The sequence below is a fragment of the Cricetulus griseus genome, chromosome 7 (assembly GCF_003668045.3).
Source record: "Cricetulus griseus strain 17A/GY chromosome 7, alternate assembly CriGri-PICRH-1.0, whole genome shotgun sequence".
Classification (NCBI taxonomy): domain Eukaryota; kingdom Metazoa; phylum Chordata; class Mammalia; order Rodentia; family Cricetidae; genus Cricetulus; species Cricetulus griseus.
Genome location: NC_048600.1, coordinates 86520526 through 86548004, shown reverse-complemented (window position 1 = coordinate 86548004; position 27479 = coordinate 86520526). Strand labels below are relative to the sequence as shown.

General features: G+C 41.4%; 1 protein-coding gene across 1 annotated transcript in view; it reads right to left on the bottom strand.

Annotated features, from left to right (window-relative positions):
- Ankfy1 (ankyrin repeat and FYVE domain containing 1) overlaps window positions 1-27479 on the bottom strand; it is a 64479-nt gene that overhangs the window by 18212 nt on the left and 18788 nt on the right. The window contains exons 4-13 of the mRNA XM_027426816.2: window positions 25914-26049; window positions 21323-21446; window positions 19610-19759; window positions 17691-17856; window positions 12195-12399; window positions 10335-10403; window positions 9786-9985; window positions 5752-5849; window positions 664-892; window positions 9-107 (exon numbers count right to left, since the gene is read on the bottom strand). Coding sequence (XP_027282617.1) covers window positions 9-107; window positions 664-892; window positions 5752-5849; window positions 9786-9985; window positions 10335-10403; window positions 12195-12399; window positions 17691-17856; window positions 19610-19759; window positions 21323-21446; window positions 25914-26049 — 1476 coding nt within the window. The remainder of the gene's footprint in view (window positions 1-8; window positions 108-663; window positions 893-5751; window positions 5850-9785; window positions 9986-10334; window positions 10404-12194; window positions 12400-17690; window positions 17857-19609; window positions 19760-21322; window positions 21447-25913; window positions 26050-27479) is intronic.

Genomic DNA, 27479 nt, shown 5'->3' with positions numbered 1-27479 from the left:
TAACTTACCAGTCCATAATGCCAGTCCTAGCACAGTCTGGTCTCTGGAATCTTTGAGGCTGAAGTCCGGAATAATTTGTAAATTATTGGTGGCATGAAGAGCATTGGCTAAAAATTTTTAAAAGGAAAAGAAACTTGATTTCATCATCCTGTAGATGACAGAATCACTTTTTTTCTTCTTTTTTTGATCAAGGTGGATGTAAGGAGGAAAATAGGGTCTCACTGGTAGCCCTGGTTGGCTTCAAATTTCTGACAATCTTCTTGTCTCTGACTCCTGAGTGCTGGGATTATAAACATGAGCCACCAGACCTGGCTCCTTGGATCACATTTAAGGCATTCAAGAGAATAAAACTCAGTTATAAACTAATTGACTAGCTAGAATATAATTGCTTTTCAAAGGGAACAAATAGATAAATATTGTGGGGAGTGGAAATCCAGAGACCTGCTACTTTGAAGCAAAATTTTTAAGGTAAATTAATTTTCTTAAAACTTAAACATTCCCCACACAATGAAAACAGACTCTACTACAGTGACTGCATTGTAAGCGATAACTACAAAACTAGCTGTAAAAGACTCGCAAATGGAAGCAACAGCCTCTGAAGTCAACTGTCCAAACAACTATTTCCACAGCTCATAATGATGGGCATCAGACCCAACCACCTACCTTTCTGCTCCAGGATGACAGACACCACATCTGGATGGTTATAGGCAATTGCCATGTGCAATGGTGTCTGCAGGTAGATGCCATCTGCAGAACCCATTAGGACTGGAGTCTCTTTAGGCACAGGCAGAGCCTCCTCTGTCTGCAGGTTTGGATTGGCACCTTGCTGCAGGAGTTCTGCTGTGAGGTTGGCCAGGCCATGCCGACAAGCGGTATGCAAAGGAGTTTCTCCCTGAATGAAACAAAAACACAAATCAACATAGAAGAGAATTAGGAGTTCCTGTCACAAAGGGATATGAAAAGTGGAAGTGCCAAAACTCATGGCATACTGCTAGCCACTGCCCTGGGTTTCTCCTGTCACCAGCTGACCTCATGAGTCTGACTCCTCCTCCACCCCCCACCCCCAGCATCATCAATCTTTAGTTTCTTTAGTGTCTCCTCAACCATCTTTCTGTCTTTTTATCCAGGACCACCTTGGCTACCCTTGTACTTTGTTCTCACATTTTTGCCTAATTTTGCAAAGGATTTAGTTCTCTAGAAAACAACAATAGCCAACAACTACCAGGCATCACCAAATTCAACACTAGAAAAAACAACTGCCCCATGGCCTGAGGTAAACAGGGTTGCCTTCTTCTGGTCACTTCTCTAACTTTTACTAGCACCTGTGGCTTTAATTTGCTCACATCAACCTCATCTTGAACTCTGATCAAGACTTCCTTTCCTAACTTTAAAAAATAAAGACATTTTCTTTATAACAGATTAAGAACAGGGAAAGAGAACTCCTGAGAGTGGGCGGGGCTTCAAGGGAGGAATATCACTAAAGATATTTTAATGGTATTATAGGCAAAAGACTTGCTTTGTTTTGTTTTTGCTTTTGTTTTTTGAGACAAGGTTTCTCTGAGTAGCTTTGGAGCCTATCCTGGCACTCACTCTGGAGAACAGGCTGGCCTCAAACTCAGAGATCCGTCTGCCTCTACCTCCCGAGTGCTGAGATTAAAGGTGTGCGCCACCAACGCCCGGCAGGTAACAGACTTGGTACTCAAAAGGTAGGAGAGCATTTTAAGTCTTGCCTCCCTCCTGACTTTCAGCACACAATTCTCTTCCTCTAAAAGGGCCATTATGAATTTCATGGAAAACACACATACCTATTCACTTATGTGTATATGTATGTTTATGATGTATGTAAACATATGACTGGATGTTTTTTACCTAAAGAAGTAGAACTGTCAAAAGGATGGGCTGGGTGCTTTTACTCCCTAGCCCCATCTATACCTGACCAGGCCTATCCTCCTGTTCAGCCCCTCTCCCTACACCTGCTCATCAGTGTCCTTGTCTACTCCTATGGTTTTCTTTTTTGTTTTTGAGACATGGTGTTGTGCATCCCAGACTGATGTCAAATTCGTTATGTAGCAGAGGAAGACTTTGAACTCCTGATCCTGCTAGTATTACAAGCATGCACAACCACATCTGGGTTATGAAGTTTTGAGTATCAAACCTATGAATTCATGTATACTAAGCAAGCACTCTACCACTTGAACCACATCCCCACCCTCTACTCCTATGACTTCCACCAGGGCCTAGAGCCAGGTCTTCAGACTATTTCTCCACCTAGTATTTCCAGCGCCTTCAAGGCTGTAAAGAATATGGTTGCAATGGAACTTATTCCTACACTAGTTTTGCCTCTTAGTCAGCTCCCTTTTATTCATGGGTCCAGCAAAAATACTTTAAATTCTCTTGCCTTCTTCCTGAGAGTCCTAAGAGTCTCATAATATATCCTGTTGGTATAATTCCTTTGAAACTTGTTGACTTGGATGTAAGAGGTCAGGACAGGTCACTAATATCTAGGCAACTCCAGCCTGGCTCCAGCCTTGATTCAAGGGCATACTTATCATGGTAACCACCTCTTATGAGTCTATAATGATTGTACCATTCTTCTACCCAAAACCTTTCTATGGCTCATCCTTAAGCAAGATAAAGCCCGAACACCTAAGTCAGCATCCCAGGCCCCTGTCTGTGTTGCTTTTACTTGTTCTCATGTCAGGTTCCACTGTGCCTTCATATTTTAGGCTTCCTAAGGCTTTGCCATGAACTGCATTCAAGATCAAGAGCTGACATGTACAGTGGGCTGGTAGGACTGTTTATAAAGTTAGGAGACAGAGTGTCTATCTTACTAAGAATGAGTAATGGAAGGCTGGAAAGATGGCTAAGTAGTTAAGAGAATGTACAGCTCTTCCAAAGGATCAGAGTTCAATTCCTAGCACACATGTCAGACAGCTTGCAACTTCCTGAAATTCTAGATCCAGAGGAACTAACATTGCTGACTTCCTTGGGCATACCCCCACAAAATACAAACACATACACATGATTAAAAATAATTTTAAAAATCTTTAGCCACATGTGCATATAGATAAGTAGATTTCATGGGCAGAAAGATGGCACTGCCCTCTCATAATATATTCTGGTATGTCTCAGGTACACAGAGCCCTGAGAGGCCAGAAGAGGGTATTGGGTCCCCTGGGACTGTAGTTCTGAGCACCATATAGGTGCTGGGAATTGATCCTGGGTCCTCTGGAAAAGCAGCCAATGCTCTTAACCACTGAGCTATCCCTCCCAACCCCAAGGTCCTTTACTGTCAATTAAAGGACATTGTGAATATCTTTTCAATCCTAAAATACATGCTGTTTCTAAGTCCACCAGAAGAACCACCAAGTTGATATTCTTAAAGCTCCAAGTACAAGTAATAAGAGTGACCTTAAAGATAAGTATACCTACCAGGCGGTGGTAGCACATGCCTTTCATCCCATCACTGGGGAGACAGAGGCAGGCAGATCTGAGTTTGAGGCCAGCCTGGTTTACATGGAGAGTTCCAAGATAGCCAGGCTACACAGAGAAACCCAGTCTCAAACAAAGGGCCCTGTTTCAAGCAAATGAATAAGGAAGACAAGCATGCCCTCCCTTACTGAAAGCAGGAAAGCCAAAGGAAAAAAAGCACCCTCCTGGGGGAGGAGGGGGAGAACTCCATAAAAAACTAGCATGTTCCAGATAGTATGTTAATACACATTTAAATACCTCATTCCTTTTAAAAAGATTTATATTTAACTGTGCACGTTTGTTTGTGAGTGTATGCAATTGAGTGCAGATGCCTGCAGAGGCAAGGTATTGGATGCCTCTAGAGCTGGAGTTACAGGTAGCTGTGAGCCTGTCCAACATGAGTGCTGGAAACCAGGCTAAAGTCCTCTGGAAGAACAGGTGGTGCTATTAATCAGTGAGCCGTCATCTCTCCAGTCCCCATTTCTTTTCATCTTACCCATTCCCTATGACATGAAGATTAACTCCATTTTACAGCTGTTGAAACTGAAGCTCAGAAAGTAAAGTACATTGTCTAAGACTACATGCAGGAGATGAGAAAGCTGGTAAACTCAGTACTATCCAACCCCAAAGATCTACTGCTATCCCTAACAGTGGCTGCCCTGATGGCAGAAAATACAATCTTTGATACTCCAGAGATGCCTGAAACCATAGGGAATACCAAACCCTATGTCTATTTTTTTCCAAACAAAGTACTTACAGTAACATTTAGTTTATTATTTAGACACAGAAAAGGGATTAGCAACAATAAAATAAAACAATTATAACATTATGCCCTAAATAAACTCATGTGAATGTGGCCTTTGGAAATATCTTCTGTTCTATACTCTATGCCCTTCCTGTGGGATGCGCTGTCTATGGTGATGAAGGTAATGACAAGAGACAGGCATTGTGACAATGAAGACAAGCACTGACACTGAGTGCTGCTGAGAGACTGAAAGGCAGGTAGCACATGCATCAGGGACACACTGGATAAGGGATGAGCCACAAACTAGGATTTCATGATGTTACTCTGGTGGACAACCTAAAATTTATGGGTTATCTCCCCAATTTTCCATTTCCATGGTCTGAAAAGACCATGACTGACCTCAGGTAACTGAAACCTAAAGGTGAAAGTGCAGGTGAGGGAAGACCATGATCTGGTCACGTAATATTGCCTAGAGGCAGACTGAAGCAGCAGCCCCAGAGGAGACCTGAAGAATCAAGAGCCAGACAAGACAGCACAAGTCTGTAATCATAGCACTGGAGAGGCTGGGACAGGAGAGCACAAGTTTGAGGCCAACCTGGGTTATAACAAAACTGCCTCAAAACCAAAGGAATCAAGAAGCTAATGAAGGGACCAGCTCCCCATTTTCGCAGCCATAACGGCCGAACACGCACTTGCCAGAGCTTGTCTTGGTTGCTAAGGTCAGATGCCTGCCCCTTTCGGCAGCCATAACAGTCGAACACGTGCTTGTCTGACCTTGTCTTAGTCACTAGGAGGCTAGATGCCTGCCTTGTGACAAGGAACCAATCAGAAGTTAGCTGGTGGTGCTATGCTTTATGGCTCTGGGTGTGCTTTACAGACAAGTGCACAGCAATGACTGGCAGAGCATAGCAACCACCCTGGGAGGGCCTATGAGCCACAACAACCAGTTGACCAATCAACACAGGGCAAGCCCTCCAAGCCTGGAGGCACACCAATCCTGAGCCTGTGCATACTCCTAGACACTCCCCTTACGCTGCCCCACAAGATCTCTATGCAGACACTTCAAGCTGTCTTTCCTAGCCATCGCCATGGTGGGTGGACGAAAGACCCGAGTTAACCGTTAGCTTGTTAAACAACTATAATAAAGCCTCAAACTGTTTGCATCAAGTTTTCGACTCCGCCTGGTGATTGGGGTGACCGAGGTCCTGGGCTGAGATCCTGGAGGCCTGAACTTCTGGGGGTCTTACACTATTACATCACTTATTTATATTCTTGTTTGCTAATTTCTATTCCATTACAGTCTACAGGATCTAATTCAGGACATGGCCATACAACAAAATTACAGATAATGACTGTTGACTGAATCAGTCAACCAATCTTTGAGGACATACAAGAATCCCTTTTACACTGGTCATATGAATGTACATTCACAAAAGCGAAGAAAAAAAGGAGACGATTTCATTTTTCCTGTATACCCAGCATTGCCATTTTTTTCCCAGACCACAGCCATTCCCCAGCTGCCCTTTCCAACTTACCCATTTGTTCCTGTGGTTGGCATGGGCACCACTAGTTGCTAGGAAAAGAGCTGCAGCCTCATTTCCTGCCCCAGCTGCCCGCTGTAGTAAACAATTTCCTAAAAGAAAGAAGCCATGTTCATTCTTTCATTTACATGGAAATGAACTTATGTTCCACCCAGCACAACACCCTGACCTTCCTCACCACCTGCTGGCCAGACCACACCAGACAGAAAGTGTTCTTTCATCACCCTTGCTGGCAGTTCATTGTACCTGCTAATAGGCCTTGGGTAGGGGCAAGGCTTCCCCAGACAGCAGTGCTACTGACATTTTCTGAGACAATACTTTACCGTAGAGGCCTGTGCTCTAGTTGTACAACTTTGGCAACATTCCTGGCTCCTACCCACCAGGTGCCAGAAGGAGCTCTGAACTTGTGACAATAAAAATGTCTAGAGGCTGGAGAGATTGCTCGGTGTTTAAGAGCACTGGCTGCTTTTCTAGCACTGGATCCTTCAAGAGGACACAGGTTTGATTCACAACACCCACACAGCAGCTCACAACTGTCTATAGCTCCAGTTTCAAGGAATCCAGTGTTCTCTTCTGGTCTCCACAGGCACCAGTCATGCACATGGTGCATTGATACATATAGGCAAAACATCCATAACACATAAAATAGATTTTAAATTTAAAACAAACAAACAAACAAACAAACAAAACAAGAGTGGTGGAGGTTCATCTCTGTGAATTCAAGGCCAACCTGGTCTACAGCGAGCCCAGGACAGCCAGTGCTATACAGAGAAACCCTGTCTTGAAAAACCAAAACCAAAAAAAAAAAAAAAAGAGAGAGAGAGAGAGAAAGAAAGAGGTGGGGGAGGGAGAAAGGAAAGAAAGAAGGAAGGAAGGAAGGAAGGAAGGAAGGAAGGAAGGAAGGAAGGAAGGAAGGAAGGGTCTAGAGATGCTTTCAAATGTTCCAGGGAAGACAAGGTGCATGTAGCAATGTCCAGGCCTCATGCACTGTAGCTGTACTAGAAAATGCCCATCAAATGCTCCAGTTCTATCCCTAGAGCCATATAAGCTTGCTGCTGGCTCAGAAATATTTTTGCTTAGCACTGTAACTATTTTCTGAATAAAACTCTAAGGAAAATAAAATCTTCTCCAAATGGTTTTTGGCTCTAGAACAGTGTTTCCAACTCCATTTCCAAACACAACAAAATCTCATGTTCTGGGTGCTAAAAGATGGCTCAGTGGTTAAAAGGAATACTCTTGCAGGGAACCTGAGTTTAGTCTGGTAGCTCACAATTGCTGTAACTGCAGCTCCACAGGACCTGATGCTCTCTTCTGGCCTCAGCAGGCACTTACCCATATACAGACACACAGGCATACTCATAATTAAAACTAAAAATAAATCTTTAAAAAAAAAATCCTGAAGTTGTAGTGCTTGAAAATCTAAATAAAATTAATACTAAGACTGAAAAATAAAAATAAAAGAAATGGAACAAAGCAGTGCCAGGGAGAGGGCTCTGCAGGCAAAAATGCTTACTATACAGCCTGACAACCCACACACCATTTCCAGAGCTGTGTTTTGTTTTTAAGATGGGGCCTCACAATTGTAGTCCTGGATGACCTAGAACTCACTATGTAGACCAGATTGACCATGAACTCACAGAGATCCAACTGCCTTCGCCTCCTGAGTGCTGGGACTAAAGGTGTGTGCCACCAGTCTCTGGCATCCCCAGAACCATGTACATAGCAGTCAGATGCACCTGTAATGCCAGCATTTTTACTGTGAGATAGAAGGAGGACCCAGGAATGGAAACTGTAGCTAGCTGGGAATATGTAGAAAGATACTCTGTTTTAAAACCAAGTATCAAAAATTACTACCGGACTTCTACATGCTCAATTTTACACACAGACACACACCCTCTATCAAAAACAAAACGAAGAAAAAGAAATGAACAAAACCACTACTTTGTCTTTATATCATTTTTTCCTTCCCTTCATGCAAAGTGACTTCATCTACAGTTAGAGTCAGAATGATCTCAACCTCTGTTGGGCATAATACATGCCCAGAATCTCTGCTGTTGGAGGGTAAAAGCAAGACAATAAAGAGGGGGCTGGAGAGATGGCTCAGCAGTTCAGAGCACTGAATACTCTTGCAGGGGACCTGGGTTCAGTTCCCTCTAGCTCTGTGTGGTGGCTTTATGTCAGCTAGGACAGCATAGCAAGACCTTGACTCAAAGAAAGAAAAGAAATCCTCATAGTAGCTAACAAAAGCTAAAGGCAGAAAGTTCTACTCAGAGAACTAAGAGTTTGAAACTAAACACCTGGAAATGGCACTGTGACAACATATTAATAAATTATGTTGGCCGGGCGTTGGTGGTCCATGTCTTTAATCCCAGCACTCAGGAGGCAGAGACAGGCAGATCTTCTGTGAGTTTGAGACCAGGTGGTCTCCAGAGCGAGTGCCAGGATAGGCTCCAAAACAACACAGAGAAACCCTGTCTCGAAAAACCAAAATAAATAAATAAATAAATAAATAAATAAATAAATAATGTTGGTTCATGATGGTTCACTACTGTTGGTAACTCCAGTTACAAGGGACCCCATGCCCTCTTCTAGCCTCCATGGATACTAGGCACACATATGGTGCACATACATATATGTGAGTAAAACACTCAGACTAATAAAATAAATAAATCTAAAAATGAGGTTAAGAGTTAAGAGTTCGAGGTCTTCTGCAGGAACACATCAAATCTGAGCAGTCTAGACTACATTAGAACCTGCCTCAAAAACAAAATTGGAATCTTGGAAAATTTTGTAACCCCATGTTTGAGATTTTCTTTACAGTAAAAGACTTCTGATGAGTGAGCAGTGATCACTGAGTGAAGTTCTGAAACATGAAACATGGGACATCTATAACACAGTGAATTACTAAGGCATAATTTCTAGAACCATGCACAGAAAACCAATCCATTCAAAGCACAAACTGGTGTGACTCTCATATGATACTCAAAATGTGCCTCCCCTTTCCATGTGTCTCTAAGTATGTACATTCTTCATTCACTTTAACCATAACAACACATCTGAAAAGAATGAACACAGATGCAGATACAAGAAACTACCTGCTCTTCTAATTAACTTGTTTAAAATCTATACTATAAATAGCTCTTAAAAGTTTCTCCGTTTTGGGTGGTCTGGAGAGATGCTCAGCAGTTCGAAGCACTTGCTGCTCTTCCAGAGGACTCAGGTTCCCAGCACCTACATAGCAGCTCACAACCATCTCTAACAAGCATATGGCAAAGATACAGGCAGGCAAACACTGAAACACATAAAATAAAACAAACCTAAAAATCAAATTAAAAACAGAAGTTCCTTGGGTTTAGAAGCTGGGTATGGTAGATTGTGTCTGTGATCTCAGTACATGGGAGGCTGAGCTCAGCAGCAGAATCTCCAGTTCAGGTCCAGGCTGGGCTACATAAACCTGACAAGACTGTCTCAAAGACAAAAACAAAAGAATAAAATTCTCATTTTTATTTTCCAACTCTTAGTAAATACTAAAGGTATAGCTATCCAAAGAAAAACTTGCTGATTGTAAGCTCTATGAGGGCAAAATGAGTTGTGAGTCTACAGAGTCTAAAAAAATTACTGCCTTAACTTACCAGGTGTGTTTTAGCTTGTAAGACTTAAACTAATGTCTGGTTAAATTATTTGCAGCATGAGATTAAAGCAAACCAATAAACCAACCACACTGGCTTCTACTGAGCTTAAAATTAAGTACAAAACAAATAATTCTCATAATAGTAAATCATTCCCTTTCTGATTATTATTATTATAAAAACATTTACAAGCTGGCATGGTGGCACATGCTTGTACCTCCAGTGCTCCGGCTAAGGCAGGAGGACAACATGTTCAAGGCTAGCCTGGGCTATCTAGCAAGTCTGAGGCCAGCACTGCATTCATTCACAGCCCCTGTCATCAAACCACAATAAGAAACTCAGCCATCATTTCTCAAAGACCCGAGACTGCAGTCTCATTCCTCTGGCCCACTGTTTTACCGGTCAGTGCATCTGGAGCATCAGTGTTGCTGCCGCGTTGAATGAGCCTGGCTGCAAAGCTGTTTTCATCAAATGATGTCCCATTCACTACAGGAAGGTCTTCAAAGGGGTTTACAGACTGGCCAGAAGACACGGTGATGTACTGGACAGCAAGCCAGAGCGCAGTGCTGCCCTCGTGATCCTTCAGCTCTAAATCTAATCTGAAATAAAGAGGTCATGTGAATGACAGAGACAATTTCCTTGCTGCCAACAGCTTACTCTCTCCCTGTGTTTTCTAAAGGACAAACTTTTATTTAGGTTTGTAACTTTAAGTTACTTTAAGGTTTGCACCTGAAAAGCATCTTAAGAGAAAATTTCAAACCAGTAATTCCAGTAATTGGGGGACGAAAGTAGGATTTGAATTCTAGGTCTGCTTAGACTACATAGTAAGACCTCATCTCAAACAAACAAATGAACAATAGTTTTTAAAATATTTTAATAAGGAAAGATTTTTCACTCACAATCCCACCCTCACAACCGCTTTTCATTTCTCCAGGCCGCCCTACGTACTGTTTACACTGCAGCAGCTGATTGAACACATATTCATTCCTGGCCATGATGGACAAGTGTAAAGGAGTCCTGAGGGCAAGACAGAAGAGAAGAAATTAAAACAAGTGTCAATCAAGACAGACAACCCAGACACTATAGCAGGCAGGGACGAGAATCGTCAATAGATTCACTAACTACAACCAGTTTCATTACTCTGTTTTCCAAAACCACAGACAAGAATCATAACATGAAAATAGATTTGCCCTGGGCACTGGTGGTGGTTCACACCTTTAATCCCAACAATCAGGAGGCAGAGGCAGGCGGATCTATGTGAGTTCGAGACCAGCCTGGTCTACAAGAGCTAGTTCCAGGACAGCCTCCAAAGCCACAGAGAAACCCTGTCTCAAAAAACAAAAACAAAAACAAAAAAAAAACAAAAACAAAAACAAAAAAAAAAAAAAAGAAAAGAAAAGAAAACCTGTCTGGAAAAAAAGAAAAAGGAAAAAAGAAAATGGATTTGTTTCTATGGCCCATGTCTCTACTCCAGTTCTATCCCCTCCCTGAAGGAGTGTGTTAAAGAACAGCTTCTGTCATACTTTCTCTCACCTATCCTCCGCCAATCTGAAAAGAAACTGCTCTTCACTGTAATCTTCTATTAGCACAGGAGCACACAGCAGCAGCAAGACAGGACTGGGTGGAGTTGAACCTGTTCTTCACCACCTGTTATTTAGTACTAGAGGGCTGCCACTAGAGCACAGGGCCCCAGCCTGGTCTCAGACAGACAGACTGCCCAAGTTTCTGAAGTTCAAGGGGGGGTGGGGGGGACCAAAGAATCAGCAGCATGGGGAACAAAGGATGTAACTACTTGGGAGAATGCCATTACTATGCAACAGTGAGTTTCTGGACCATCTTATCTCTGCACAGGACCCACTGCACAGTATCTCTCCTGGCAACCAGCCTCAAAGAATCTGACCTCCTGAACTGAGCTGATGGTGAGTAATGCTTGTCACCCTGCCCGAGGCTGCTGAGGCAAGGGCTGTACTGCACTTCAGAGTCTCCCACATTCCTGCCTCACAACAGGCAAATCTGTCTACAATGCTAAACCACAAGGAATTCTAAGCTAACTCCTTCTGAGAAGATGCAAAAACAACAGAAACTGGGCTGTAGATGGCTCAGTGGTTAAAAGCACTGCTTGCTCTTCCAGAAGGTTAGGGTTTGATTCTTAGCATCCAACATGGTGGCTCACAAACCACCAGTTACTCCAGTTCCAGGGAATCCTACACATTTTTCTGGCCTCCACAGGCACTGCATTTATGTGGAGCATTAGTACACATGCAGGCAAAACACCTATACACACAAAATAACAAATAAATACAAATAAAAACTGGTAAAAATGTAAAACAGCAAACATAATCCAGAAACACTACCAAATATAGAAAAGGCTATGCAATGAAGGTAACATGCTCTAGAGATAACAAGGTGTCAAAAGGTAAGATATTTACAAAGCAGAAGTGGGTTTAAAATAGGGAATTTTCTAACCATTAGATCTCAGAGAGATAAAACAGGTTGCCTAAAGGTAGCAATTCCTCTTCAAACTATCCAAGTGATCCTAAAAAATGCTGAAGAATGTCCTTGTAAACGCTGACCAGGTGACCACTCTGGTTGCTTTAAACATGAAAATGATATAATTTGCTTAGAAATTCAGCCTTTATTTAGCCAGGGTGCAAATGTTTTCCCCAAATGTTTCTAGTCTTCATCATGACACTAAATTGCATGACAAATGTTTGCAGCTTCAATAAACGTCAGTTTTAATAATGTCAAACAGTGTGTATGTCAATTGTGTGCCACGATAAAAACCTCTTCTGGAGTTAGTGTACTCACCTGCCATTGCTATCCTGCATGTTGGGGTTAGCACCAGCCTGCAGGAGAGCCTCCGCAATCTGTGCCATCTCAGACATCACATCTGCTGAGTATTTCTTTGAACTATACAATGCTACAAGGTGTAACGGGGTCTCTTGGGCTCCCAATGTGGCAGCATTGACAAGGGCCCCGTTCTTAATGAGGAATGTAGAAGCAAAGAGATCTCCTTAAAAGAAACAACAGAACACACAATGACATGACAACAACCGGTTACTGTGGCCAATATTTCCTTTGAAGGCAGCAAATAGATAACTGCAGACATAGAAGAAGGGTATCTGAAGGTATCTGAAGCATGGTCTTAGACAGCGTAGTTGGAAATTCGTGACAGTCCACAGAGTTGCACTTTAATTCAAAAGGTTCTTTTGTCTACCTTTTGATTACCAATGATGATTTGCACTGGTTCCTTCTTTTAAGATGCCTTCACAGTCTAGTAACAACAGACATGGGTGGGAGAGATGATTCAGTGGTGGCTCTTCCAGAGAAACCTAGTTTGAGTCCCATCACTAACACGGTGGTTCACAACTGCCTGCAACTCTCCAGGTCCTGGGATCTGACATCCTCTTATGGATGGTACACAGGCACACATATACATACACACACACACACACACCCTCTAGCTGAGTGGGTGGAAGCAGTTATTTGTCTCACTGACCTCCAGGTGGCACCAATTAGCTTCTACCTGGGACTCACTGACCAATGTCTTTTAAAAACTGGCTTTAAGAAACTTGGGGAAGTTGGTGGCACACGCCTTTAATCCCAGCCCTTGGGAGGCAGAGGCAGGCAGATCTCTGTGAGTTCAAGGCCAGCCTGGTTTCCAGAGTGAGTGCCAGGATAGGCTCCAAAGCTACACAGAGAAACCCTATCTCAAAAAAAAAAAAAAAAAAAGAAACGGGCAAGAAAACAGATGAACTTCAGGGCTACTGGGTTTCACTTTAACAGACAGGCTCTAATTCCAATCAATTCTGACCAGATAGCTACTCTCTTAGCAGAGTCCTAGGTCTACTTCTAAAAACAGAAATGAGAACATAGGCATAGAAAAACCCACACATAGTTAGATTCAGACAGAAAGCATAACAGAAACTATCTTCTATCTTAAGTTTTTAAAAACGACAATAGTCTTCTTACTCTGTAGCCCAGGCTGGCTTCTAATTGGCAGCACTCTCTTGTCCAGTTTTACAAGTGCTGAGATTACAGGCAAGAAGCACCATTCCCAACTAACATTTTTATGACTTAAGTCTTTTTAATGGATTTACTGACTTTAAATCAAATTTACTTAAAGGTTAGACCCAAAAATCAATTCATAACTTATAATCATACATTTTATGTACTTTAGAGCCCGCCCCCAAAAAGCTCTTTAGGAATTATTAGAAGTTGAATTAAGGAAAATCAGTCCAGAAGGTAAACAAACAAGGAAAAAAAAACATGCAGAGAACAGGATGAAGCAGGGAACTAGAAGCTAGGCCCTAGATAAGGTTCTTACCAACAAGCAAACATCACACCACACACTTTCAATCTGACAGGGCAAGGGTGTGGCTTGCACTCAACCACTGCTCAGTATGCTTTAAGCCCTGAGTTCCAGCCTCGACACCAGAAAAACAGTATCTCCTGCTGAAAACTTCCAGCCACTTGCTTTCCTCAGTCACCAACATCAGCTAAATGAGGCATTATTGTCATCATTTTCTCACATAAAAATACTCCTAACCAACATTGAACAATTTTTAAATGGACATACAACTTTCTTTCAGCTTTGAGAGTTGTATTCAGAGAACAGCCAGAAACCTTCATCATTAAGATAATACAAACCATATTTAATAGTCCTTGTTTAAAATTTACTGCAAATAGTTGGTCAGGAGAGTCCAGGTTATTGTAGGTTTTTAAGCAGTAGAAAACTAGAATTGTTATGAAAGGACTCATCATCATGCTTAGGTCAAGCTAATCAGAGGAGATGATAACACTACTCTATGTGGGTCTTCTATGGCCTCACAGACCCTGACACCACCAAATTGTTCTGACAGATGCATTTGCTTAGTAAGATGACCACTAATGTTGTGTGGATTCTAATGTACATCTTCAAGTAGACCTAGACCTCATTCATCTATTAAGAACCTCCATCACTCATAATGAATGAGAAGAAAGGTCAGCACTCGGTCACTGGGTAATGCTCACCATGTAATAACAAGTTGAAGGAGGCAAAGTCAAATAATCCTTCAAAAGGGGTGATAGCATATACCCCAAACCCAGAACAAAGGAGGCAGAGGCAGGGGAACCACTGCAGGTCTGAGACGAGGGTCTACCATGTAGTGCTGTAGGCTAGCCAGTGTTTCAGTAGGACATTAATGAAAAGAAAACAATTCCTACAGGGTCTGGTTATGGTACTCCAATGCCCAGGCAAGGTAAAGGCTACAGTGTTTACTCATCAGTCAACTGGCAGTTATTGCATAGGGCACATCCCAATCCTGTCTTACTGTGCTAACAGCCTGGTAAAGCAGAAAGATCCCTTCCCAATTTATAGACAAGAGAAATCTATACAAGTGTGAACAAGTAACTGTCAAAGCAACATATAAGCCAGGACTCAAGCCAAAGTCAGTGCTCTGCCCATACCACACTCCTTTTAAAGTTTGCTATATTTTACACTATATATAATCCACATTCTTCCAGACATTCCACAAATTCAGAATGAAAAATTAAATCACTCTAGAACACACATCAAAACTGTCTTGGCAATTCCTGTAACTAAGCAATCGCCCAAATATTTAATAACTCACCAGAGATGTTTTTTTATGAAACATAAAAATTCATCTCCCAGAGAGGAAAGGAACTTAATTGTTTTTTTAGTAACAAGTGAATCTGTTTCCAAAATAAATACCTCAGATACTAAACAAAGTGGGAAAGAACAATTCCCTATGTGGCAGAAACTTTCCCCAGTGAGCACAAACCCAGTGCGTAAGTGCTGTATCTGCTCTCCACAGCGACCCGCTCTAAGAGTTTCCTACCCAGTGATGAGTAAAACTTTCCTCTCTACTAGCCAGCAAGCACAACACTCTACATAGCACTGAAGGACATTTACCCTAAATCCTTTGCCTAGAAAGGGGAGAAAGCAACAGTTGCAGCAACATCAACATTCAAATGGTACATTCTAAGGAACAAAACCATAGCTGAGGGAGCAGCAGGGTTGTCTGATGATGGACATCCATTTCTGGCTATTATGAATAATGAAACCACAAACATATGCAAATATCTCTGGGTGCTAACTTAGAGGCTTTCACTTTTATAACTAAGAGCTGTGCCATTCACATGTGTGTAGGTGCATGTGCCTGTCTGTGTGCATGCATGGAGACAGAAGAGGCTGTGGGTATCCCCCTCTCTTATTCTGTCTGTTCTTTTAGGCAGTGTCTCTCCCTGAACCTAAGGGTTTACACTTTCTCTGACAGGCTGGAGGCAGCAAGCAGGGAGGATCTGTCTCTGGCCTACACACAGGACACCCAACTTGTTATCTATGTGCTGGGAGCAGAACTCTGCTCCTCATGATTGACTCTTAAGCACCAATCCATCTCTCCACCGGTCCTTTACTTTTTAAGTGTATGCACAGATGTAGGCATGCACATGGCCATGGCCTGAGTGGGGAAGTCAGAGGACAACTTTCCAGGGTCAAGTCTCTCCTCCCACCATGTGGGTCGTGGCAATCAAACTCAGATCAGCAGGCAAGTGCTTTACCTACTGAACCATCTCTGTCCTGCCATTTATTGTCCTGATGACAACCATTCTGAACTGGAATGAGATGGAATCTCACATGAGTTTTAATATATATTTTCCTGGTGGCTATAAGATGTGGTGCACTTTCAAGTTTTATTCACCATTTGTATATCTTTTTATGAGACCTATCAGTTTAGTTCATTAATTGACTGGATGCTTTTTAAAAACTTTAATTTTTGTAGTTCTTTACATCCCTTGAATATTACCCATCCCATATGTGACCAGCAAAGGCATTATCCCACTGTCTCTTCCCTCTGGTGACTATTTTCTTTGTTTCAGAAGCTTCTTTATTTTGATTTTGGGGAGTATTTCCTTGCTACTGGAATACTGTTTAGAAAACCCTTGCCTATGCCTGTATCTTGAGGTATTTTAGCTATGCCTTTCTTCTAGCACAGTGGTTCTCAACCTTCCTAACACTGTGACCCTTTAATAGAGTTCCTCATGTTGTGGTGACCATCAACCATAAAATTATTTTTATTGGTACTTATAAGTGTAATTTTGCTACTGTTATGAATCATAATGTAAATATCTGATATGCAGGATAGCTGGTATGTAATCCCAAAGGAGTCAAGACCCACAGGTTCAGAACTGCTGCTTGTTTCCAAGTTTCTAGTCTTACATTTAAGGTCATTAATCCATTTTGAAATAATTTTTGTGAAGAAAATAGGTATAAATCAAGGTCCATTCTTTGTTAAAGAGGTTGTCTTTGCTCCAGTGTATTTTTAAATATCTATTATTATTATTATTATTATTATTATTATTATTATTATTTTGGTTTTTCAAGACAGTGTTTCTCTGTGGCTTTGGAGACTGTCCTGGAATTTACTCTGTAAAGCCAGGCTGGCCTCCAACTCACAGAGATCCACCTGTGAGCCTCCAGGAGTGCTAGGATTAAAGGCATGCACCACCACCCCGCCCAAAGGTGCTTCTTAAATGCTATCTATCTAGCCTCTCTTCCTTAAGTGATGGTGGCACTATGAAAAGACAATCCGACAAAGCCAATAGTGTTTCAGACTCTCCAACCCAACAATCACAAGTTTTAACTCATGTAGTCTAAGCGTGCAGACTCAAGGTCTTATGGGAATTCCTGGAACTGAGTCTAGGAAGCTGCAAAACTATAAATACAGAGAGTATATTGTGTACAAAGAAAAATGTGGTGATATTTTGTTTATGATCTAATAAAATTTGCCTGAAGATCAGAGTGCAAAGCTAGCCACAGCCACAGAGGCCAGGCAGTGATGGTGCATGCCTTTAATCCCAGCAGCCACACTAGTTAGCCACAGAGGCCAGGCAATGGTGGTACAAACCTTTAATCCCAGCACTCAGGAGACAGAGGCATATGGATCTCTGTGAGTTCAAGGACTCTGCACAACATGAGAGTAAATCAGTCTAAAAGAGAAACAGAGCTCACACCTTTGATCTCAGCACTTGGGATTACTCCCTTTTAATCTCAGCACTAGAGGAATATAAGGCGGAAGGTGACAGAAGCAAACTGAGGCAGTCTGGGGTTTGGTGGCAACAGATGCAGTCTGGAGATGCAATCTGAGGACAGGATCACCCCTTTGGTCTGAGCATTGGTAAAGGTGAAAACACTCTAGCAGCTGGCTGCTTTGCTTCTCTGATCTTCAGCATTAACTCTAATATCTGTCTCTGGATTTTTATTTATTCATGCTACAGAAAAATGTAAAATTCATTTCTCTTTACCTCTTTGGATTCCTTTATGTAACAAGCTCCAGCCATTCTTGTCTACCATGTCTACATCAGCTTTATGACTAACCAGAGTGGTGGCAATACTCTCTAGTCGCCGTGAAAGAGCCAGATCCAATGCAAGATCTCCATTGTGATCCATTTCGTTCAGCTTCCCAGGGAGCTGCACAGAGAAGTGGGGAAATCAGCACAAAGACAGAAAATACAACCTACTTTAACCTTTCCAAACTGAAAACCTCTTTTCTGAGACAGGTTCTCAATAGGTAGACCAGGTTCAAACTCACAGAAATGGCCTTTCTCCCATAAATGTGTATGCCACCACACTTCTCACACAAGTGACAATTCTAATGCCATGGCACTGCTTAGTTCCCAAATTCAACATCATGTACAGACTTTCTATCAGGCCTCCTGAGAGCACATGCTTTCAGTATCATACGACAATAGTGATTAATTAGAGACCAATGGCAACAATGTGAAAGGTGATTAAAGAACCACAGGGAAAATGCAAATAGCATGGGGGGTGGGTGGATGGGATAGCAACATACAACAATGCAGGACATAGACATCACAGACAAGCCAGCATAAAGAATGTTATGAAAAGGAGTTAAGAAAGGTAGCTTCAGAGTCTTCTTTATCTCAAACATCCATGATAAACCATATTTCCATTTTCATTCCTTTGAAGGCAGTACAGTATGCAGAATAATGCCCTCCACCCCCACCCTACAGATGTTCATGCCCTAATTACCAGATAATGTGAGCATGTCAACTTATATAGCAAAAGGTACCATTGCAGATGTGTTAAGTAAGGCTAAGTACCTTGAACTAGGGAGATCCTGGACCAGCCTACAGGGCCCCACTTTGTAACAACATTCATTCTTAAAAGAGAAATACCACAGTAGAAGAAGGTCATTAAGGGGTCAAATTAGGACTTGATCTGTCACTGCTGGCTTTAAAGATGGAAGCAATGCTTCTTTGAAGCTAAGGACTGTGAGAACATCTAGAAGCCGACAACAGTCTTCAGCTCACAAAAAAATGGAGGCCTTGGACCACTAGAGAATTCTGCCAACAACTTATGTGAGCAGGCAATGTATTTTTCCCCACAGCTCCATAAAAGACCACGTCTACAGACAACTTGATTTTAGTCTTGTGACTTCTGGCTTGGACCTCCAACAGGAAAAGCTGATAAATAATAAACTGATGTGCTGCTGTTACTGTTTTAAATTGTATTATTTTATGTACATGAGTGTTTTGCCTGCATGTAGTGTGTGGACGACATGTGTGCCTGATGCCTCCAGAGGTCAGAAGAGGGTATTGGATTCCCTGGGAATGGAGTTATAGTTGGTTCTGAGCTGCCATGTGGGTGTTCAGAATCCCGTGTACTCTGCAAAAGCAAGAAGTATTCTCAACCAGTCCTAAACATGTGTTGGTTTAGGGCCCTGAATTTGTAGAAACTTGTTTTGGTAACAAATGAAAACAAAGAATGGGGCCTGAAGTCAGGTACTGCTGTGACGGCCTTCTGGAAATGTGGATGTGGCTTTGCATTATACTGAGACTGATGAATTTCTGTCTGAGGAACAGACAGAAAATACTCAAAATCAACCTGAATATGTCAGAAGTACTTTTCTAGAATGTTCAATGACAGTACAGATAGAAGTCGGGAATCTAGATAGTATTAAGATTTGGGAGTGGGGAGGGTTGGAGAGATGGCCAGCTCAGTACTGACTGCTTTTCCAGAGGACTCGGATAATTCCCAGCACCCACAAAGCAGCTAACAACTGTCTCTAACTTCAAGATCTGACACCCTCACACAGACATACATGCAGGCAAAATACCAATGCAAATGAAATAAACGTAAATAAACTATTTTTAAAAAATTGGGGAGAGACAGGAAAAAAATGGAAATGTTTCTACAATACCTGGGAATCCATTTCAATCAGATAGAGGAAGACGACGTCTTCTCTCTCCACTTTGATAGCTTTATGTAATGGGTACTCTGTCTTGGATTTGATCATTTTGTATAACAACTGAGCACTCATGCTACTGAAGTCCTCCTTTCGCAAGTCATCCTAAGGATTAAAAACAATAAAAAGTGTTAATAATCACAACTGTCATTTATTAAGCATGTGTCAAGCCCTACTTTAAGACCTTAACATTTTCCCAACTACTTGAATCTTTGCTTGTTTTACAGAAGAAAGTGAAGCCTATGAGGCTAGAGAGCTCACACAAAGTGTGACAGTCAGAAAAACGCCTGAGTCAAGATCTGTATTTCAGAGTTACACTCTATCCATCGCAGCCTTGCTGGGCCTCAGACACCGAACAGCTGAACATCAATGCTGACCTTCAACAGAACCAAGCCATGTAGGAGCCCTACCATGAGCTTAGTGTCCTTTTCCTAAGTCTACAAAAATGGCAATTTCAAAACAAATCAGACCTGCAACAGTTTACCGAGTCACAGCTATTCCCCACAGCTGTAGCCCCATCGGCAAGCAAAGGTTACCACTCTGTCAGTTCTTTAAAGCTAGTTTTCAGCACATCTTTAATCCCAACATTCCAGAGACTGCACTGAGGCAAGGGTTTGCCTTAAGTTTGAGGCCAGTCTGAATTACACAGTGGGTTCCAGATCAGTCTGGGCTATAGAATGAGATCTTATCTCAACACAAAAAAACAATAACCCCTACCTTTCTATTGGTATTGGGATCAAATCTAGGACTTCATGCATGCTAGGTAAGCACTGTACTACTGAGCTGTATTCCCAGCCCTTTAATTTTTATTTTTTATTTTTTGAGAAAGGATCTTGGTAAGTTCCTCAGGCTTTTCTTGAACTTGCTTTGCAGCTCAGACCATGAACTCAGCATCCTCCTGCCTTAGCCTTCTAAGTAGTTGGGGTTATAGGTCCATGCACTACACACACACACACACACACACACACACACACACACACACACACACACACACACACACACACACCAGTTCTGTTAGAAACCTTGTTTTAGAATTCCAAAGCTCCTCCAATAATACTGTACTCAAAACAATCACAGAAGCTAAGCTATTTCATAAAACAACATTAGTTGTTGTTTTATTATTTATTTATTTATTTGATGGGAGGAGGGGAAAAAAGCTTGGGAGGAGACAGAAGGATCCCTGGGGCTTACTGGCCAGCTGGACACACCTAATTGGTGAGCTTTAGGCTAGTGAGAGACCCTATCTCAAAATATGGTGGAGAGTAGCTGAGCAACTCCACCAGAGGTTGTCCTCTGGCCTCCACAAGCACATATGTGCACCTACAGACACATACAAAAATACAAAATCAAACCATAACAAAGAAATGTAAAACTTGTTATTTCTAATAAATAACCCAAGAAAAGCTTCTCATGTATGATGCTAACGGCAGGTGTTCTTCTGAACATTTCTCCTGGACCTCAGCTACCTCTGCCTGGCCCATTCTAAACCTTCAGAAAATTTCCAGAACAGAAAAAGGCCTCACAGATCATCTAAACCCTTATTTTTCAAGACCGAAAACAGCAAAGATGATGCTTCAGAGAGGCAACTGTGAAAGCAGGGCTTCTTACACTGGGATCTCTGGCTGCCAGTGTGAAAGCTCTGTCCATGCCTCTCAATCTGTTACTCACCCAATGACTTGCAATAATTTCTGCACAGTAGTTCATCAGTGTGCTGGCATTTAATTCCTCCGCAGTTTGATAGAAGCGAATACAGTTTCTAACATTCACCAGAGACATAACACCCTTCTCACATCTGTAAGAGATTTTTCATTAATGATAAAGAGTATTAGTAAGGCAAATACATTCATAATAAATAAACCAAAGTTAATGACTGAGGCACTAGCTATGTCTAGTAGAACTAAGGTGTAAGACTGAATATTAAATGCATGGATTTTACTTATTGAACAAACCAAAAGAAAAAGCAAAGCAAAACAAAAACCCCACAACCTTCAGCATAGGGATGGCACACACCTCAAATCTCTGTACCTAGGGAGCCTAAGGCAAGGAAGACTGTCAAGAGTTCAAAGCCAACCTGAGCTACAAAACAAGTCCAGGGACCCTGGGATATAATGTATAACACTATCTTACAAATAAAACCTCAGTTTTCTGTATCACTGGGATTTCCAAGTACACATCACACCAAAACAGTGGGTGACAAAGTCACTGTGATCTGACCACAACTATGGAGTAAATGTTCCGGGAGAAAAACCCTCCTTTCAGAGATGGAACTTGCAGTGCCAGATGATGGTCTTGCTATAACACTGTCCTAGCAGCAGGTGGCCTACTGCACAGAAGGAGTGCAAGAAGTTCCAGCTCACATCTGCAAAGCACTTTACACACTAGAACAGACAAGGTCCTGGACTCTGAAATTACATTCTCTCCTTCTTACTTCCAAGGGACTTGAACATACTTCATGACAACATGTATCTTCTTAAAAGTTATAAACTTCATATTAACTCATTTGATCCCCTGGGTGCCACCTACTATGTGGATCTCCTGTAACTAAAAACTGGTATGACATACTTTTATTTTAAAATTTAAGTTCTCAGTTCAAACTTCATCTTTGAAAAACAGCAAGGCACGCTAGTTTTCCTCTGTAGGAAAAATATTCTTGTTATTAGTATATCTTTATAATTTTATATCCACAAAGAATACAAAAACACAAAACCATCTATAGTTTTTTGAAACAGACTCTCACCATATAACCCTGTTTGTCCTGGCACTTACTTTGTAGACCACACTGTACTCAAACTCATAAAGATCCATCTTCCTCTACTTCCAATTTGCTGGGATTAAAGGCGTGTGTCACCATGCCTTGCAAAGATTTATTCATTATTTTTATGTGCATGTGTTTCTATGTGAGTCCATATGCATGTAGGAGTCCAAAGAACCCAGAAAATGGAGTTAAAGATAATTGTGAGCCCCTGGGAACCAAACCTGGGTCCTGTCCAAGAGCTAAAGGGCTCTTAACCTCTGATCATACTTCTGGCAAATAAATCTGATCTTAAAAGTGTAAGTCAGTCAGACAACCACAAAGTCCTGTCTGTCTCCCCACTTTGGTTTTTGAGATAGAGTTTCTCTGTGTAGCCCTGATTGCCCTGAAACTAGCTCTGTAAACTAGGCCTGCCTTGAATTCAGTTATCTGTCTGTCTTTGCCTCCCAAGTACTGGAATTAAAAGCATGAGCCACCACACCCAGCTAGTTTTCTGGTTTTTGTATCAACTCATATGTGAGAAATGAGAACTACAGAGAGAAAAAAACATAGATGAACAACTGTTGGGTTGTAGATGACTATCGTTTTCTTTATCTAATTATGTTTTCCAAATTGCATATACTGAACATGTATTTATAATCAGGAGAAATACTATCATTTTTATAACATACTTTTTTGTAAGAGAATTTTGTTAGCATTAAAAATAAAGACTTTCTGTGGTAGTTAGAATATAATTGGCCCCCATAAACTCATAGGGAGTGGCACTATTAGGAGGTATGGCCTTGTAGAAGGAAGTGCATCACTGTTGGGGCAGGCTTTCACATCTCTTTTGCTCAGTGTCACAGTGTACTTCCTGCTGGCCGCAAGATATAGGACTCTCAGCTATTTCATCAGCACCATGTCTGCTTTCATGCCATCACGCTTCCCACCATGATAATGGACTGAACCTCTGAACTGTAAACTTCCACCTCAATTAAGTGTTTTGTTGATAATAGTTGCTGTGGTCATGGTTTTTCTTCACAGCAATAGAAACCTTAGACACCTACTTTTTCATCAATTTAATTATTAACATTTCCAAACCATCAGGACCTCTCACAGAAATTAGTGCCACTGACTTCACACTGAACTGCGTGCATTTGCCAAAGCCTCTTGACTTATTATCTTAGATGTGTCATTTCTCTGCCTGACAGCAGTGGGCAGTCTTGTAACCCCATTAAGAGCCAGCACTCATTCTAGTCCTGATCTCCCATCCCAGCTCTTAAGAAAGCTGTGACAGACAACTTCATATTCACATCCAACAGTACAAATTTGAGCATCTGGTAATGTTGATTGTTACAAGGCCTAATCAATCAATAACAACAAACATTTTAATTAAAGAATCCATTATACCAATATCAATAATTGATACAAACCCCAGAGCATTTTTTATAAATTTTATTTAAATTATAAGCAATCTTATTTTACTTATCAATCCCAGTTCCCTTTCCCTCCCATCCTCCCATGCCCCCCATCTCCTCTCCAAGGAGGGTGAGGCCTTCCATGAGGGATCGTAAAAAATCTGTCAAATCATTGGGGCAGGGCCTAGGCTCTCCCCTGTGGATCTAGGCTAAGAGAGTATCCCTCCATGGGAAATGGGCTCCCAAAGTCCATTCGTGCACTAGGGATACATCCACCCCACAACATTTTTATTAAAGCAATTTAATTTATAAGCAAGTCTGATATGGTCAATGAGAAAGCTCAGAATATCCGAGGAAAAGAAAAATAATCTAATTAAAATGAGTATGAGTTTACTCCTAGGTAGTTCAAAAACTTACTAAATAAACATAAAAAAAAGCTAGAGTACCTCAATACTAAAGGTAGTTGTGCTAACAATCTAGCCCTATACACCTTGGACCTGTTTATGTTAGATAGTAAAATAGTTCTCAGGCCCATATCACTTACAGGTAGTTGGGAAGATTCTGTCTATGGATTCCTAGAGGAAAAGCCCTCTCACAGTAAAAAACAGAGCAAACAACTCCTGGTAGCCAAGTCTCTCTTGGATCTCCTGGGTAAGGGCAATAGAGCAACAAATAGGCCATCGTGATGGCTGAAACTAGCCTTTCAACCACCCAGGAGAGAAGTCAATCTTTTTCATGCACCCATGGGAATAAAAAGAGATTATGAAGTACTGTAAAAAGACTACATCCAACTGGAGAGATGGCTTAGAGGTCAAGTGCATTGACTGCTCTTCTAGAAGTCCCAAATTCAATTTCTAGCAACTACATGGTGACTCACAACCATCTGTAATGAGATCTGGTGCCCTCTTCTAGTGTGCAGGCAGACATGCAGACCAAACACTGTATCCATAATAAATAAATAAATCCTTTTTAAAAAGTGTGGTGATATATTGTTTGTGATTTAGTAAAGCCACTGGAGATCAAAATAGCAAAGCAACCATACTAGTCAGCCATAGAAGCCAGGCAGTGGTGGCACACACATTTAATCTCAGGACTCAAGAGACAGAGGCAGATTGTTCTCTCTTAGTTCAAGTCCACCCAGGGATACATGAAATTGAATCAAGTCTAAAAGAGTAACAGAGCTCACGTCTTTAATCCCAGGACTCATGAAAGATATTTAAAACAGGAACAGGGTCTCAGAGCTGATACTCATTCTCCAGCCACATTGAGAATAGGAAGGCATTGAATTCTCCAGCCACGATGAGGAGAGGCAGCAGTATGAAGCTTGGTGACAGCACTCATGGAAATGGGATCAACCCTTCAGCCTGAGGTAGAGGTTAAGATCTACTAGCTTGGCTGCTTTGCTTTTCTGATCTTTAGCTTGAAGCTTGAACCCCAATATCAGTCTCTGGGTCTTTTATTTTTCATGTTACAAAAAGGAGTAAATATCTTAAAAAAAAAAAAAAAGGAAGGAAAGGAGGAGGAGGAAGGAAGGAAGGAATAAAGGAAGGAAGGAATAAAGGAAGGAAGAGAAAGAGAAAGGGAGGGAGAGAGGCGATGAGCATTTGTCTATTATTCTACAATCCCAACTTGGGAGAGGAACAGAGAAAATGCAGTATAAAAACATACTGGGACCTAAAAAGCAGTTAACTTCAATGAAGTAATACAAAATATATGGAACCATACACTCTCTGGATTAATATAAGCACTAAAGTGCTTCCAAAAAGGAGTGTATAACCAAAGATTTCATCTGCTACATCTATCCAAAGGCAGAATAAAACGTTGATGAAAACAGAATGAATCTGACACTGGATTCTATTATTCCACATTCAGTTGTCAGTTTACAAAATCACATAATCTTAGGTAATAATCTAGCAGAAGAACAACAAACTAGCATGTCAAAATTTAGCTTACCAGTAACACAAAGCAAAGGAGAAATCAGTCCCTCCCACATCACCTTTACAGAACCCGAGCAGCTCTTCATACCTCAGCAGCTGCTCTGCCACAGCTTGGCACAATTAAGCTTCGCCACCACCTTGCAGGGCCTTGAGTACATCTGTTGTTGACTCACCTCTCCCTAAGGAGCTGCAGCTGAAAGCGATTGGCTAGTTTCATCAACTCAGTCAGGAACACATCATCCTCTCTGAATTCTAACTCATCAGTATAGATCCATCGAAGCATGGTCATTGTCACATCAGGATTCGCATCTAGTTAGAAAAAGAGAATAGATGACACACACACTTAGGCCTTCTAGAAGTAACTATAAAACCTGTGGTTAGAAAAGAGGTATATGTAACTCAGGGAGATATACTGTAACAGGCCCCACACCTTAGTAGGCCCCCAGACCTTAGCACAACTGACACCATGTTAGAACTATCATTCAAACCTTGGAATCTAGCACACAGGCAACCAACACCTGCCAAAAAGAGATCTATGTTCTGGGAAAATCCCTAGATTTATTAACCTTGCATTTTGGCTTCTGCAATTCCACTTCTGACTAACTATTCTTACTAACTGAGGTATGTCATCCCAGGATATGGTTTTGTGTTTAAAACCCTACCTTGAGAAAAGGCTTGGAACTGCACCTGGGTCCCAAACACCCAGTGTAGCTGCAGGCCAGCTAATAAAGACTTTATTTGCTTAAACCCATGTCCAAGTGATCTCTAGTGGATACCTCCTAACAATACAGCCATTAAAAAATAGTGACAGTCTATCTGGGCAGCATCTGACTCCAGAAAAAAAGTTCTGTATGAGGAAACCATAGGGTCAAATTCACTGAGAAAATATTTGATGTGCAAGATAATTTCAGAGTATCTTTCATTCATTCCTCCCCCCATCTTCAGCTGGCCTGGACCTCACAGATCTGCCTCCCTCTGCCTCATTAAAGGCACATGCCACCACTCTACAGAACTTCTAATATAAACTAGCCATGGCTTTATTTGTTTGTTTGTTTGTTTATAGCCATTAGTTTGCAGTCCTGGAGATTAGAAAGGTTTTATTTCATATGTAAGGGTGTTTTGCCTGCATGTATGGCTATGCATTCCTGGTACCCACAGAGACTAGAAGAGGGTGTTAAATCCTCTGGAACTGGAGTTACAGATGGTTGTATCCCACTGTATGGGTACTGGAAATAAAAGCCAGATCCTCTAAAAGAGCAGCCAGAAAGCTCTACTGAGCCATCTCTCCAGTATGCAGTCAAGATTTTTAAAGACTGAATAAAGTTTTACACAGCAATTACTCACATAAATTGTTATGCTAAACAAACAACAGGGTAAATACAGAGAAATGTGTTATTTTAATAAAAAAGAACTGAGACAAAATGTGAATTTTGAAACAAGAACTCTCAGTCTGAATTCCAGGCTGGCCTGGAACTAATAGCAATATTCTTGCCTCAGCCTCCCAAAATTGTGGGATTATAGGTATGAGCCACCACACTTTGCTTACAAAATCTTAAGAGTCCAACAGAAAGTTAATAAAAACATAACATATATATACACAATGGCAGATTTGCAGCAATTCATGGCAGTATATTTTCTCTAAAAAAACTGAGAATACATTTTGTATAACCTCATTTTTGCTATATGTATGAGAGTGCAAATGTACCACTGTGTATATGCACGTATATCTAAACATACTA